At 38.3% G+C, this 13,768-nt stretch overlaps 1 protein-coding gene across 7 annotated transcripts in view; it reads left to right on the top strand.

Moving 5' to 3' along the window:
- Positions 1-13,768, top strand: part of MPDZ (multiple PDZ domain crumbs cell polarity complex component) — a 102,814-nt gene that overhangs the window by 73,732 nt on the left and 15,314 nt on the right. For all 7 annotated transcript variants that reach the window (XM_042826935.1, XM_042826931.1, XM_042826934.1 and 4 more), the window contains 9 exons: positions 3,509-3,671; positions 4,258-4,454; positions 6,375-6,466; positions 6,727-6,817; positions 7,136-7,213; positions 8,455-8,547; positions 8,637-8,711; positions 10,105-10,282; positions 13,507-13,652. In XM_042826935.1, the coding sequence (XP_042682869.1) occupies positions 3,509-3,671; positions 4,258-4,454; positions 6,375-6,466; positions 6,727-6,817; positions 7,136-7,213; positions 8,455-8,547; positions 8,637-8,711; positions 10,105-10,282; positions 13,507-13,652 (1,113 nt within the window). The remainder of the gene's footprint in view (positions 1-3,508; positions 3,672-4,257; positions 4,455-6,374; positions 6,467-6,726; positions 6,818-7,135; positions 7,214-8,454; positions 8,548-8,636; positions 8,712-10,104; positions 10,283-13,506; positions 13,653-13,768) is intronic.

Raw genomic sequence — 13,768 nt, 5'->3', positions numbered from 1 at the left:
TTGCGTGGTTTGCAAAATAAAACTTGTCCTAGATTTATACTGTGTTATTAATACAAATTGCATTTATTCTCATCTAGGAATTCGCAACTCTATGATTAAGTAACTGAGGTTGAAGTTTATCCCATATACTGAGATACCTAGGCAAAATTGTACAAATGCCACAGCAAGTAAATGTTACGTTGTTTCTGCTACTGAATACTACACTTCATGGATTTTGTGGGCTAGAACACATTGGAGGATCAATATTTTCCTCTGATCTCTGCTAATCATAGCTGATCATCTTGAGCATACAAGTTGAAAATACAGAGCAAATGCAGTTTATCTACCTTTATGTGTCTGTACAGCAGAATATTAGTAAGATCTTGCTTGGTTAGCACAAACTACAAAATAAATACATTTTTTTTAATGAGTCACAGAGGGTTCACTTAAAAATGTTTTTGTTCAGTTTCTGTTATGTTTTTCTTTTAGAACTCTTCCCTGCCTTTCCCGCAGAACTATCTTTTCTGTAGGCCAACTATCTTCAGCAGCACTAACCCATTTGCTGATTCTTCTCAGTTCATCGCTAACAAGGTTGGATGATGATTAACTGTCTGCTTTTGACTCACCAAACATGATACGTGTGCTTTTTTTGCCATTAGTATGTCTCTGAATTTAAATTCTTCTGTACTGTATTTGTATAAAATACTGTGCTGATGAAGATGGAAATTCTGTGTAGTGAATTAAAATGGCCCAGACACATACATGCATGCATATACAAGTGGAGAAAAGTTTTTGGATAAGAAAAGCCAGGTCCATTAACTGTAATTACCAAATTTGAATTAATCAAAGCTATCAAAGGAGCAAGTTCTCAATTAGAAAATCAGTTCCTGTGATATTTGTTTAAAAACTCTACCAGAGTGAAAATCTGTCATCAGTGTATAGTGTTTTGCTGCTATGTATTTTGCTATGGCATCTTTGCTGTCTCTTCTTTTTCCCCCGATGAAAGCCCAAGAAATGTTGGCTGCTTTGTTTAATGGTGCTGAAAATACTTTCACTTTTCTTGTTGAAAATTCTTTTAGTGTACCATGGACAAGATACCTACATCTTTGAAAATCTGAAAAAAGTTGGATTTTTTTTTTTTTTTTTTCAGATTAGTGCTTACAGCATGTTATTCATGTTGGAGACAAAATTAACCTAACACAGTAATAAATAAAGGTTTAATTCATTTGTGCATGCATTTCTGATTTAAAACAGTAAGTGACCGGGAGTGACACTATCCTCTTATTTTTCCATGTTGCAGTCTGTTGGCTCTCTCAAATGTAAAATGAATTTCTGTGATATGTGATATATAATTGCATGTACGTTTTTGAAATCACTATTTGTTCCAGTGGGAGTGGAATAATAAATGATGGCTTGTGTTTTCTGTATTTTCAAAAACATTTCTGAAAAAAGTGTATGTATTTAGAGAAAAAACTGTTTTTGTAGTTTATGCACTGAGATAAGAATGCTTTTTTGTCGTCTCTGTCAGCTGCTTACAGGTTTGTGTTCAGTAAGAAAGCTCGCAAAAGCAAGGCCCTTAACAACTCCTTGAATAGTTTGTTTTGTTGATTTAATACATTTGCAGCAGTTAGTAATGAAATTGAGTTGTTCGTTAGTAACACTACATGTTGCCAAAGGTACTGTAACATATGGGTTGCTGTTTTCTGTTGCTATAGGAGGTATCGAATCCAATTAGGGTTACCTTCCGTTGTTCCCCAACTAACCCTTTTGCTCCCACACCATTCAAGGTTTGTCTTGTTTCTAGTGAGCAGGTGATACTGTGTGTGCTGTGCATTTGTACATGTCCTGTGATGCCTTCCAGAATCCTGCTTATTCCTCCACCTGTGCCTCCTCTGTTGAAAGTGATACCGCTCCAACTGCCATTTTTAATATTTGCTTGGCTGTGATCAGTGACCCTGATAGCCAGATGGGTTTGTGTACCATGTGATGCTTTGCATTTTGAATAACGTAATATGAAATACTGTGCTATGGCACGTAACAAGTATTTCATGAGTTAAAGCATTTTAGTTTTTCGTGTGTGTATGGCCTGATTCAGAGAGCAAAAGTCTTATGTGTGCTGAGGGGCCAGCTCCAGCTGTTAGAGACACATGTGTAACAGGCTGAGTTTAGAAGGCAGAAGGTGGTCCCCTGTGTCTGAATTGCATAGTAACATCCTTCTTAGCCTCTTCCTTCATCTCTTCAGAAAGAAAACTTTACAGTGCATCTGAAACTCCTCTCTTTTTCATCTCTGGTTTTCAGCTCTGCTGAGGTAGAAGACTGTCACCAATTTTTCTCTATGTTGGATACATGAACTTTTCATTAGAAAAAAGCACTTTTGCTGTTAATGACTGGCGTTTTCACCATTCTGTCATTCTGATGGATAAAAAATTTCTTTGTTTTAATTTTGCTGCATCAATTGAGGCTTATGTTTTAGAGTATAATTTGCAAAAATTGTAAATATTTCTGTAATGCATTGCCTTAGAATGCCTTGGCTTTCAAGCACAGGCATGGCATTTTTAATGAAATTTAAATCTAAACTGTTGGCATGGGTGCCTTTGTAACATTCTTAAATCTTTCTTAAATCTCAGTGTCACAAAGTTCTTAACTTTCCAGTCTTTTCAACACCTTAATTTGAAAGTGTATTAAAGTTGTCCAAGGTTTATGTTGTTATTCTGTTTCTTTGAGCTCTGATAAAGCATTTCAGTGCTTCTGGCTTCTGTAGACATTATCTGTGATGTTATTTTCAAGCTTTGTATTGGAGGACAGTGAAAACTGAAATTACAAGAATAGAGCTATGAAGCTAGTACTGAACACTTTCTTGAAAATACACTTACCAACAGCTGATGGGCGTGGATAACTTCAGAATAATTATATAACTTCACCACCTCTATGAGGATAGGCTGAAAGAGATGGGGCTGTTCAGCCTGGAAAAGAGAATGCTCCAGGGAGACCTGATAGTGGTCTTTGAGTATCTAAGAGGCTACAAGAAAGAAGGGGACAAACTCTTTAGCAGGGTCTGTGGTGACAGCACAAGGAGAAATAAATGGTTTCCCACTAAAAGATGAGAGATTTAGATTGGATATAAGGAATAAGTTTTTTACAGTAAGGGTAGTGAAGCACTGAAACAGATTCCTCAGGGATGCAGTGGAGGCCTCATCTCTGGAGACATTCAAGGTCAAGCTGCACAGGCTACTTTTTTCTGACCTATGAAGTGGCACATAAAACTTTACTGAATTGGGCTTTAATTGTCTGTTCTGTTTGCTTCTGAATTCATTTTGGAGTGAGGTTATCTCTTACCTTGCCTAGTGCTTGTTTCCATCTTTGATCTCTTGCAGCTTTTCTGTGCTGTATTACACATTTAGAGTTCCAGCTACTTGGTATTTAAACTTCAAAGCCATAGTCATTGCCTTTTTGATGTTTTTGTATGCTGTCTTGCTGTACACATAAGTCTGCATTTGCTTAGCCATTACATTTTTCTTATTCTCCACAGGCTTTCAGTCAATCCGATTCAGAGCCAGAAAAGACTTCATCTTGTAACCTGCCTCTGCCTCCTCCTTCTGCGTTTTCAGGAATAAGCTGTGATGTTCCACAGTCATCATCCAGCCAAGTTGTAGAAGATGTAGAGAAGGATGATGAGTTTGGTTACAGCTGGAGTAAGCTTATCTTTCATGATAATTTTTCAAATATTTATTGCTGAAATAGTATTGTCAGAAAAGATACGAGGTATCCGGTCTGAACTACTTCATTCTCATGAGTTTTTTTGAGTCTTAAGTGTTGCTGTCAGCTTTCACTTGTGGTTGTCAGAGGCACATAGTGAAACACAAAAATGATTCTTCTAAATTACATATCAATCGTTGTGTTTCTCCATGGTCCAGAGTCACAATTTCATACTCAGGACTACTTGCGGAATTTCAGTTACCTACAGTAACTGATGGCTGTGATATGTAATGTTATGATTCCTGTTAGCTGAAAGTATTATTGGGGTAAAGATTATTGCTTTTATATGCTTAGTCTTTTTTTCTTTAAGTTTCAATGTTTTCCCAAATTAGCAAGAAAACAAAGAACTAGAGATCACCAAAGACTTAGCTGGAATGAAAATGTGGAGTACAGTTGTGACTTTGTCATCCAGTTTACATTTTACTGTCAGATACTGTCCAATGGACAATAATCTTAACTCTCCAACTAGTTTGTGAGCCTGTAATGCAAATTCAACTTTGTTTCCCATACCTTTACATTTAGAAAAGATTTCCCAGCGCTATGGAAGTCTACCAGGCGAACTGCACATGATTGAGCTAGAAAAAGGAAGGACAGGTCTGGGACTTAGTCTTGCTGGTAACAAAGACCGATCCAGGATGAGTGTCTTTATAGTGGGAATTGATCCGAATGGTGCAGCTGGCAAAGACGGCAGGTTACAGATTGCAGATGAGTTGCTAGAGGTGAGTTCTTGTGATTTTTATAGAAACTAAAACATATTGACTTAAAATGCACTAAATATTAGATCATCGCTGGTGTTCTTTAATGGACCTTGGAATAGAGGACACAGCAATTTCTGCATCATAGATTGTGAATTGTAGAAAACAGAAGGCCCTTAAGCAATCCATCTGTGGAGTGCTCCGGAGTTTCTCATTATTTCCCTGTCTCATACTAGAAGTGTGAGAATACCAAAAAGCTTATGTAACATGAAAGAGAAATCAAGGGGTATCAGGGGTAACAGAAACGGATTTGTTTGTATCATGGACTCTCTTACCATATTTGGGCTCAATTCTAGTGGCTTTTTGAAGAGAACAAATGGCTTAATATGCAGGTAACATTCTCAGTATGTTTATGAATGTGTTGTTTATGTTACTGCAATTCAACTGATTTTGCTTGCGGATATATTTTCTGCTGTGGCTCTCCTCAGGTTAGTAGTGATAGTTAACATTACCCTCACAGAACCATTTTTTTGTAACATCGAAACTGCTATGTTGCAGCGTCTAACACTACAGTGAGGAAATTGTTCAGTTCCGCCATTCCTTCCCAGCACCAAGTGTGAGGATGACACTGAAGACATATAGGCTGGCAGGGGAAGACTGGGAGAGAATGCAGAGGATTTGTGATACTGTGGATCTGCTCTCATGCTTGTCATTTGCAATAAGTCCAGTGTTGTGTGCTAGACGGTTCTCTTGAATCCGTTAAAGTTTTTAAAGTTTTAAAACCTTAGTATTGTAAATGCATGGTATCCTTAAAACACATTGAAATACGTCTGTCTGAGTCAGCTCTCGTATAAAGTCTGAGACCAACACAGTTAATAAAACGTTAGGAAATTATGGCCTTATTCTGCAAATTCACGCTTAAATCTCGTGAATCTCAAGGACTTCGTGAGCTTTCAGTGAGTTTTTTCTGCCAAATGAAGATGGCAATTATGAGGTCAAATCTTTATAGATTATAAATGCACCAACATTCTAATTTCTTTGTAGAAGGTACATTGCTCAGAGCTGAGATTCAATAAATAGTAGTAATCTTGTTGTTGGCTTTATGTATTTATTTACTTTGGTTAGAATTTCTCATGGCCTCACTGTATTGCTCCATCATTCACAAAGTGAAACTAGATAATGTGCTCAGACAACACAGTGTAATCCAGAGAATGACATTTTTAGCATTGTGACAGTGTTAGATCAAAATTAGAATCATAGAATCACCAAGGTTGGAAAAGACCCACGGGATCATCCAGTTCAACCATCTACCCATCACCAATAGTTCTCACTAAACCATGTCCCTCAACACAGCACCTAAAGGTTCTTCGAACACCTCCAGGGTCAGCGACTCCACCAGCTCCCCGGGCAGCCCATTCCACTGCCTGATTTTTCTTTCAGAAAAGCAGTATTTCCTAACATCCAGCCTGAATCTCATCTGGTGCAACTTGAGGCCATTCCCTCCAGTCCTATCACCAGTTACATGAGAGAACAGGCTGACCCGCAGCTCACTACAGCCTCTCTTGAGGTGGTTGTAGAGAGACGTAAGGTCTCCCCCGAGCCTCTTCTTCTCCAGACTGAACAATCCCAGCTCCCTCAGCAGTTGCTCATAAGGCCTGTGCTCCAGACCCCTCACCAGCTTCATTGCCTTTCTCTGGACACACGCCAGGGCCTCAATGTCTTTCTTACAGCGAGGGCACAAGATTGAACACGGTACTGAAGGTGTGGCCTCACCAATGCTGATTAAACTGAACTTAATTGAAATTGCAATAAATTTTTTATTGAAAAAGGAAGTGAGAGCAGGACGCAATATACTCCATAATTGTAACAAAATTGTTGCTTTAGCCATGATGTGGTATTTCAGATTTTTTATTTGAAAAATAATTATTGCTTTCTTCTATGTAGATAAATGGGCAAATACTCTATGGAAGGACTCACCAGAATGCTTCATTCATAATCAAATGTGCTCCATCTAAAGTGAAAATAATCTTCATCAGGTAAGTTCTTATTTAAAAAAAAATGCATTTCAATATATTCAGGTTCTTGCACCAATAGTACTTCTATTTTATTTTTAATTTTGGGAAGATTGGTATGCTTTTAAGCCCAGTTTGTAGGAATTGTTAAATATACGTTGTATTTCTGTTTTGATATTTGTATTGATAATACCAAAAATAATGCAGAAGAAAGAGCTAGAGTTAAATGTGCTCCAATTAAGATAGTGTTATTTTACTATGTTTTATAACTGAATCTCTTGTAGAAATAAAGATGCAATAAATCAGATGGCTGTTTGCCCTGCAAAATCAGTAGAGGCTTTACCTTGTGCTTCAGAGAAACTTCAAAATCAAGAGGTTAAGTAAATTTTGTTTTTTTCTCATTTGACTGAGATTCTGACATTGTTCTGGGTAGATAGGTGCCCTGTATACTCAGCAAATATTGCACTAAGTAAAGGAATCCAGTGGAAAAATAGAACAGATTTCTTACCAGTGCTACATTTACTGTACCTAGATCTGTTTTACTTTATGTTCATCTGAACTAAGAAGTAAATCTAGTGTTCCTGTGAAGAGGGTTATAGGAGTTTAAATGGATCCATAACATGATCAGATCCACTTTTTGTTAAAAATGTTAATGATGAAAGTAGCTGCTCACAGTTGTGTTTTCACTATTAGGTTGATACTACTGCAGACTCTGGTATTTCACCTGACTTCAGTTCATATAAAAATATTCAGTATGTGGAACTTCCTAAGGTATGTGCTGAGAATTAAATTGACACCAGCCATGTTTGTATTCACTGGCTTGTTTTTTTATAGTGGAATCCCTCAAAGCAAACAAATGTTGTCCCTTACTTACTGGCCGTCAGACTGGAGATTTCTAGAGTCCTTTTATTCTTCCTTTCTGTTGAGTGAGCCAAAAACTTTCCTGATGTTATACCTTCCATGAAAACCTGAGGAAGTTTTTTAACATCATGTATATTTGCCAAATGCTCTTTGTGTCTGGAAGAAGTCGTTTTTGATCTAATTTGAAAATTTGCAGTAACTAGCTGTTTGGTTGAACACAGAGAGGTTTTATTATGCTGTATCAATTAAATCATTGCCTGAGTAGTTTCCAAATGTTTTTGCTAAAAAGGCTAATGGTATTCCAGTCTGCATTAGGCAAAGTAGGTCAAGAGAGATTATCCTTCCCCACTAGCTGGTTTTGATCAGGCTGCTCATGGAGTAATGTGTCAAGCTTTGGATCCTTTGATATGACAAAAACATGGATATATTGGAAAGAATCCAACAGAGGACCACCAAAATGATCAAGGAAGTGGAGGAGAAGCTCAGAGACCTGACACTGCTCATCTGAAATGAGTCCGGGAGGGAACTTATCAATTTGTATAAATACCCGTAGGGAGAATGAAAAGAGTCAGGCCCTTTCAATGGTTCCCAGTCCCAGGACAAGACACAGTAGGCACAAACTGGAACCCTGGTGGTTCAATTTGAACATCAGGAAGCACTTTTGTACTGTGCAGATGAAAGAGCACTGGAACAGACTAGGTTGTTCAGAGTGATAGTGGAGTCTCTTTTCTGGGGTATCTCTGAAAGCTACCTGGATATGTTTCTGGGCAGTCTGCTCAAGTTAGTCGTACTTAAGCAAAAAGTTGGACAGGAGCCTCCAGAGGTCCCTTCCAATCTCAACCATTCTGTGATTCTGTAATTGTTCTTCCTATTTATGAATTCAACAACTGAATCATAGCTGAACTTCAAGTTTCAGAAGAAAGGGGTTTGAATTTAAAATTCCTTCAGATTTATCTTGGTAAGCAATATACTCTTAATAGACTGGGAAAATCTGCTATTTCAGACATAGTTTAGTTTGAAGTAAAACATTGATGCATTGGGAAGACTCAAACTTCTGTTATTTCTGCAATCTGCACTAGTCTTTTGTGAATGTATTGTAACATTTTGATAAATACAGTACCTAACCATTTGCGTATTTCTGTTTATCCCAGGATGAAGGAGGTTTGGGAATTGCCATTAGTGAAGAAGACACAGTCAATGGAGTAGTTATTAAGAGCTTAACAGATCATGGTGCAGCAGCAAAGGTGTGAAAATATTTTAAATCCATATGAAAAAAGATGCGTATACTTTTACTAGCACCCAGTTTACATTTCTTTTTCTATTTTATTTCCAGGATGGACGAATCAAAATTGGGAGTCAGATCCTGGCAGTGGATGATGAAATTGTTGTGGGCTATCCAATAGAAAAGGTACTTCTGAATTGTCTGGAATACTGTAGAAATAACACCACTAAGTTTAGGAGATGATGTCTCAAACATACTTGTGAGATTTTGGTGACTCTAACTGCATTTTCAAAGTTAGCCTAAGAATCAAAGATACACAAGTTTTGTCTGGATAAAATAATTACTGCAGAGTAAGCTAAAGCATACATAAATAAATAGTCTTTCGCTTTACTACGGATATGATTTTTTTTTTTTCCCTGTTTCGCATCTAATGAGTAAGAAGCACCTAGTGCTGGGATAAGAAGTATGAACTATAAATGAATCTTGTCTCTTCACAACTGCACCACTTTAAAAGTGTAAGAAACAATGAAATTGATATGTCTATATTTCAAACTAGTAAGTTGCTTCAGTGCTAAATCAGGTCATGAACTGAGCTTATATACATGGGGAGTATGTGTAACAAACATGTAGTCTCCAGCCTGATATTTCAGCCCTCTGGCAAAAGCTATTTCCATTCCTAAGTATATCGATTTATTGTTGATAGATTTTACTAACTTCCAGCTCACCAAACTCAGTTAAGGCTTTGTAATGAATTAAGGAGGGAACATTTTTTAGTATCTGCCTTGTTACCCAGAAAAGTGATTCTTTTGGTGCAAGAACAATACTGATTTGTTAAAAAGCAATTAGCAGAGTATCCATCTTATTCTCTGAGAGCACTGTTGTGTTTCAAGCAGTAAATACTCAAGCTATAATGAAATTGTTTGCAGGGAAGTGGAAAAGGCTTGAAAAAAAGGAGGAACAGACTGAGTAAGGTTTCATTTCTAAAACAAAAAAATAATTATAATTATATTGAAATGCTTGGAAGGATTTGATGCCTGTGAGACAGTAGCAAACTTTGAAGTTTTTTCACCATGTTCTGAAACTACAGCATGAGTTTGATCCCATTTTGTGTTACATTTCAGTATTATCCTTTTCCTCCTGTAGTTCAGATAATATTTTCAGTTTTTCCTTTCACCTTTGTTTCTGGTTAAGGAGCTTGTATGGCACTACTGTGCTTTGATAAAAAAATTTAGATTTCCTGACATTGATTTTTTGTGAGATCATAACTGGGTTCCACATTAAGAGACAACACTGGTTTTCTGATCTTTCTACTGATTGCTGTAAATATAATCCTTTGTCCAGAGAAACTGCTCATAGGTAACAATATTACCATGTTGTATATTTTGGCAGACTTCTATAGAAGGTAATTGAATAACGTTATCCAGGTCAGGACCTCAGCATCAATGTTTATGATTGTTAATTGACAATAAAATCTCCAGAATAGTGGCTTCAGTTTGGAGAGCAGTTCGTTTGCCTTATTTTTCTTTCACAATGGGAAGTCCAACTACATTCTTCACCATCTTTTCTTTATACCATTCAGTTTATCAATCTCCTGAAGTCATCCAAAAATTCAGTGAAGCTTACAATCAACTCAGCAGAGCCAGATAGCCAAACCATAGCACCAGTCCTTTCCAGCACCGCATCAGCAGAGAGGAGGAATATCCAGCCACCAACAGCTGTTTGCTCTTCGAACTCACCAGAACCAGAAGCAGTCAAAAGTAAGGTTCTTATGTATCTTGTTTCACAACAATTATGAGATAAAGATGAGGACCCAGATAGTAAACAAGTTTTGGGTTTTTTTGTATGCATGTGACTGTTGGCTGAGTTTCACTTCCTAGTACTTCCAGGTTGAAGAGCAATCTAAATAAAGCAGTGAAACTCCACAGTGAAGACTTACCTCTTGCCTTCCCATTTGTCTATTGGTAGAAGTGGAGTGATGGAGAGATCCTCTTTTGTCTCAAAGCCTGTGCGTCAAATGCTCAGGTCATGGTTGTCTAGAATGAAGAGGGAGTGTTTTCCTTTAAATCAGAGAGAAATTCACTTAATCTTTCCTTGAACAGAGGAATGAGTGATGCTTTCCAAGTGCTAAATACTAGCCAAGTTTGAATGTCTCCCTCTTGACAAGAGATGCCACTGATTGATGATGACTAAGAAGCTAGTAAAAGTTTAATTAAATTATGAACATATCGAAGGCAATATATATGTACATCACAAAGTATTACTGAGTCCTATTTCTGTTGTTTGTTAGAGTTACATCACTGGTAAGGACACACTACACAGCTGAGGTCTTTCACTCTGTACAAGTCTATTCCCTCTTTCTCCAGTCTTCCACACCAAATCTTATGGACAAACTACTGATGGAGGCGTTGTCAGTACCCCCTCCATTATCCTTGGGTTGCGATTGAAACTTGATTTCACCAGTCTGTAGGGGTATACAGTACATCTCTTGAAAGATCTTTTTCCTCTTCATCCTCGAGCTGATTGTATTATATATATAATATGTATATATATATACATACACATATATATGTAATGTAATGTAATGTATACATATATATACATATATATATGTTTTATATATATATATATATATATATATAATGGAGTCAAATCCAGCTGGCGACCAGTCACAAGTGGTGTTCCCCAGGGGTCGGTGCTGGGGCCTGTCCTCTTCGATATCTTTATTGATGACCTCGATGAGGGCATCGAGTGCACCCTCAGTAAATTCGCAGATGACACCAAATTGGGAAGTGTGGATCTGCCTGGGGGTAGCGAGGCCCTACAGAGGGATCTGGACAGGCTGGAGAGCTGGGCTGAAGCCAATGGGATGAGTTTCAACAAGGCCAAATGCCGGGTCCTGCACTTCGGCTGCAACAACCCCAGGAGACGCTACAGGCTTGGGGCGGTGTGGCTGGAGGACTGCGTAGAGGAAATGGACCTGGGGGTATTGACTGATGCTTGGCTGAACATGAGCCGACAGTGTGCCCAGGTGGCCAAGAAGGCCAATGGCATCCTGGCTTGCATCAGAAACAGTGTTGCAAGCAGGAGCAGAGAGGTGATTGTTCCCCTGTATTCAGCACTGGTGAGGCCGCACCTCGAGTACTGTGTCCAGTTTTGGGCCCCTCACTGCAAGAAAGATATTGAGGCCCTGGAACGTGTTCCAAGGAGGGCAACAAAGCTGGTGAGGGGTCTGGAACACAGGCCATATGAGGAGAGGCTGAAGGAGCTGGGAATGTTCAGCCTGGAGAAGAGGAGGCTCAGGGGAGACCTCATTGCTCTCTATAACTTCCTGAAGGGAGGTTGTAGTGAGCTGGGGGTCGGCCTCTTCTCTCGTGTCATTAGTGATAGGACCAGAGGGAATGGTTTCATGCTATGGCACGGGAGATTCAGACTGGACATTAGGTAGTATTACTTTTCAGAAAGGGTGGTCAGGCACTGGAATGGACTGCCCAGGGAGGTGGTGGAGTAACCAACCTCGGGGGTGTTCAAGGAAAGGCTGGATGTTGTGTTGAGGGACATGGTTTAGTGGGAGCTATTGGGAATAGGTGAACGGTTGGACTGGATGATCTTTTAGGTCTTTTCCAACCTTGGTGATTCTATGATTCTATGATTCTATAACTTACTTCCCAGTTTTCTTCTACCAAGTCTATCTTTCCCCTGCAGATGAGGGAGCACTGGTACAGATTGCCTAAAGAGTTTGTGGAGTCTCCCTCCTTGAAGATCTTCAAAAGCCACCTGAACGCAGTCCTGGGTAGCTTTCTCTGGGTATTCCTTCCTGAACAGGGGTGTTGGACTAGGTGACCTCCAGAAGTCCCTTCCAATCTCAACCATTCTGTGCTTATGTAACAGTTTCTTACCGTACAACAAACAGCTTGCATAACAGAACAGCTTGCGTAGAAGCTTTAACCTTGAATAGTCAAGAGTGCTCTTCTACTTCCCTTCAGAGGCCAGACCTACTTGTTTTGAAGCTTAGTGTTCCTACTGAATTATTTGCTCATGCAATACCTAAATGTTTGTGTACTAGAAATGTTTATTTTTGAATGATCAAACCTTCTTCTAGTTTCAGTGGTACTTCTTTCAATCAGTCTTTAAAATGTCTAAAAAAGGACTTACATACTTGATTTTAAATTCTGAAGAACTCTGTTTTTGATGTCTCTTTAAAGCCCATGAGACATCAGTGATAGAGATGATGCTAACATCCCAGATGCTCTGATTGCGCTTCCTTCTCTTTAATTAAATTATTGCACAATATATCCTTGTAGCATACTTAGGTTGTTTGCTTGTTTTAACTTTGAAAGATACAGAACTGACCAAAAAAAAAAAAAAAAAAAAAAAACCTGAAGCAAAGATCAATTTGTGTCATGCTAGAGATAATATTAACTTAGTTAATATCACAGATAATTGCTATTTCAGGTTATAAGTTGACCAAAGACTGCTGGACTACCACTGTAGTTGACTCATGCTTCATATTCTTTCTCATGGTACAAGTCTGAGTCTGATAGAATACTTAGATTAACCTTGACTTGACCCCTTGTAGAAGGATTGGGCTGACATCTTTGTATCCATGTATGTAGTAGATAGTATGCACTCCATCTGTGACAGAGTTTAAGTTGAATTATCTTCTTTAACTATCCCAACTGTGAGAATGAAGTAGTACAAATACAGTACATTTTATATGATCCTATCTAAGTTAAGTCAAAACAGTGGTCCATGTACTTAATGGCGTAGAAATTGGATAACTGCTACTAAAACCATTGGACAGTGCTTGAGAAGAAGGGAGAATGGCATTATGTGGTCATTTTGAAACTAGGATGTTATCAGTAGATCAGCTGTTGTGCTTTTACTGTTGAGCTATTGGTCAACTCTCAAAATGATGTGGTAAATTCACTTTTATGATACCTAGCCATCCTACTGTAACGAGGATGTTATATTGTTGTTTTAGATACGAGCAGGTCTTCAACTCCAGCCACACTAGCTTCTGACCCGGCTACTTGTCCCATTATTCCTGGATGTGAAACAACCATTGATATCTCCAAAGGACGGACTGGTCTTGGTCTAAGCATAGTTGGAGGAGCGGACACTTTGTTGGTGGGTTGGAAAAATATATGTAATTCACATGAATTAGTAATAATGAAATTAAAAGAGGTTTTATCTTCCTTTCTTTTTGTAGCATTTATAAAAAGATACTAAAGCTAGACTTTTAG

This window comes from Centrocercus urophasianus, unplaced genomic scaffold, assembly GCF_019232065.1.
Source record: "Centrocercus urophasianus isolate 14NV4802_14NV808 unplaced genomic scaffold, USGS_Curo_1.0 seq_27, whole genome shotgun sequence".
NCBI classification, from domain to species: domain Eukaryota; kingdom Metazoa; phylum Chordata; class Aves; order Galliformes; family Phasianidae; genus Centrocercus; species Centrocercus urophasianus.
Note: the sequence above shows the minus strand (reverse complement) of the source record. Positions and strands in the feature narration are given on the sequence as shown.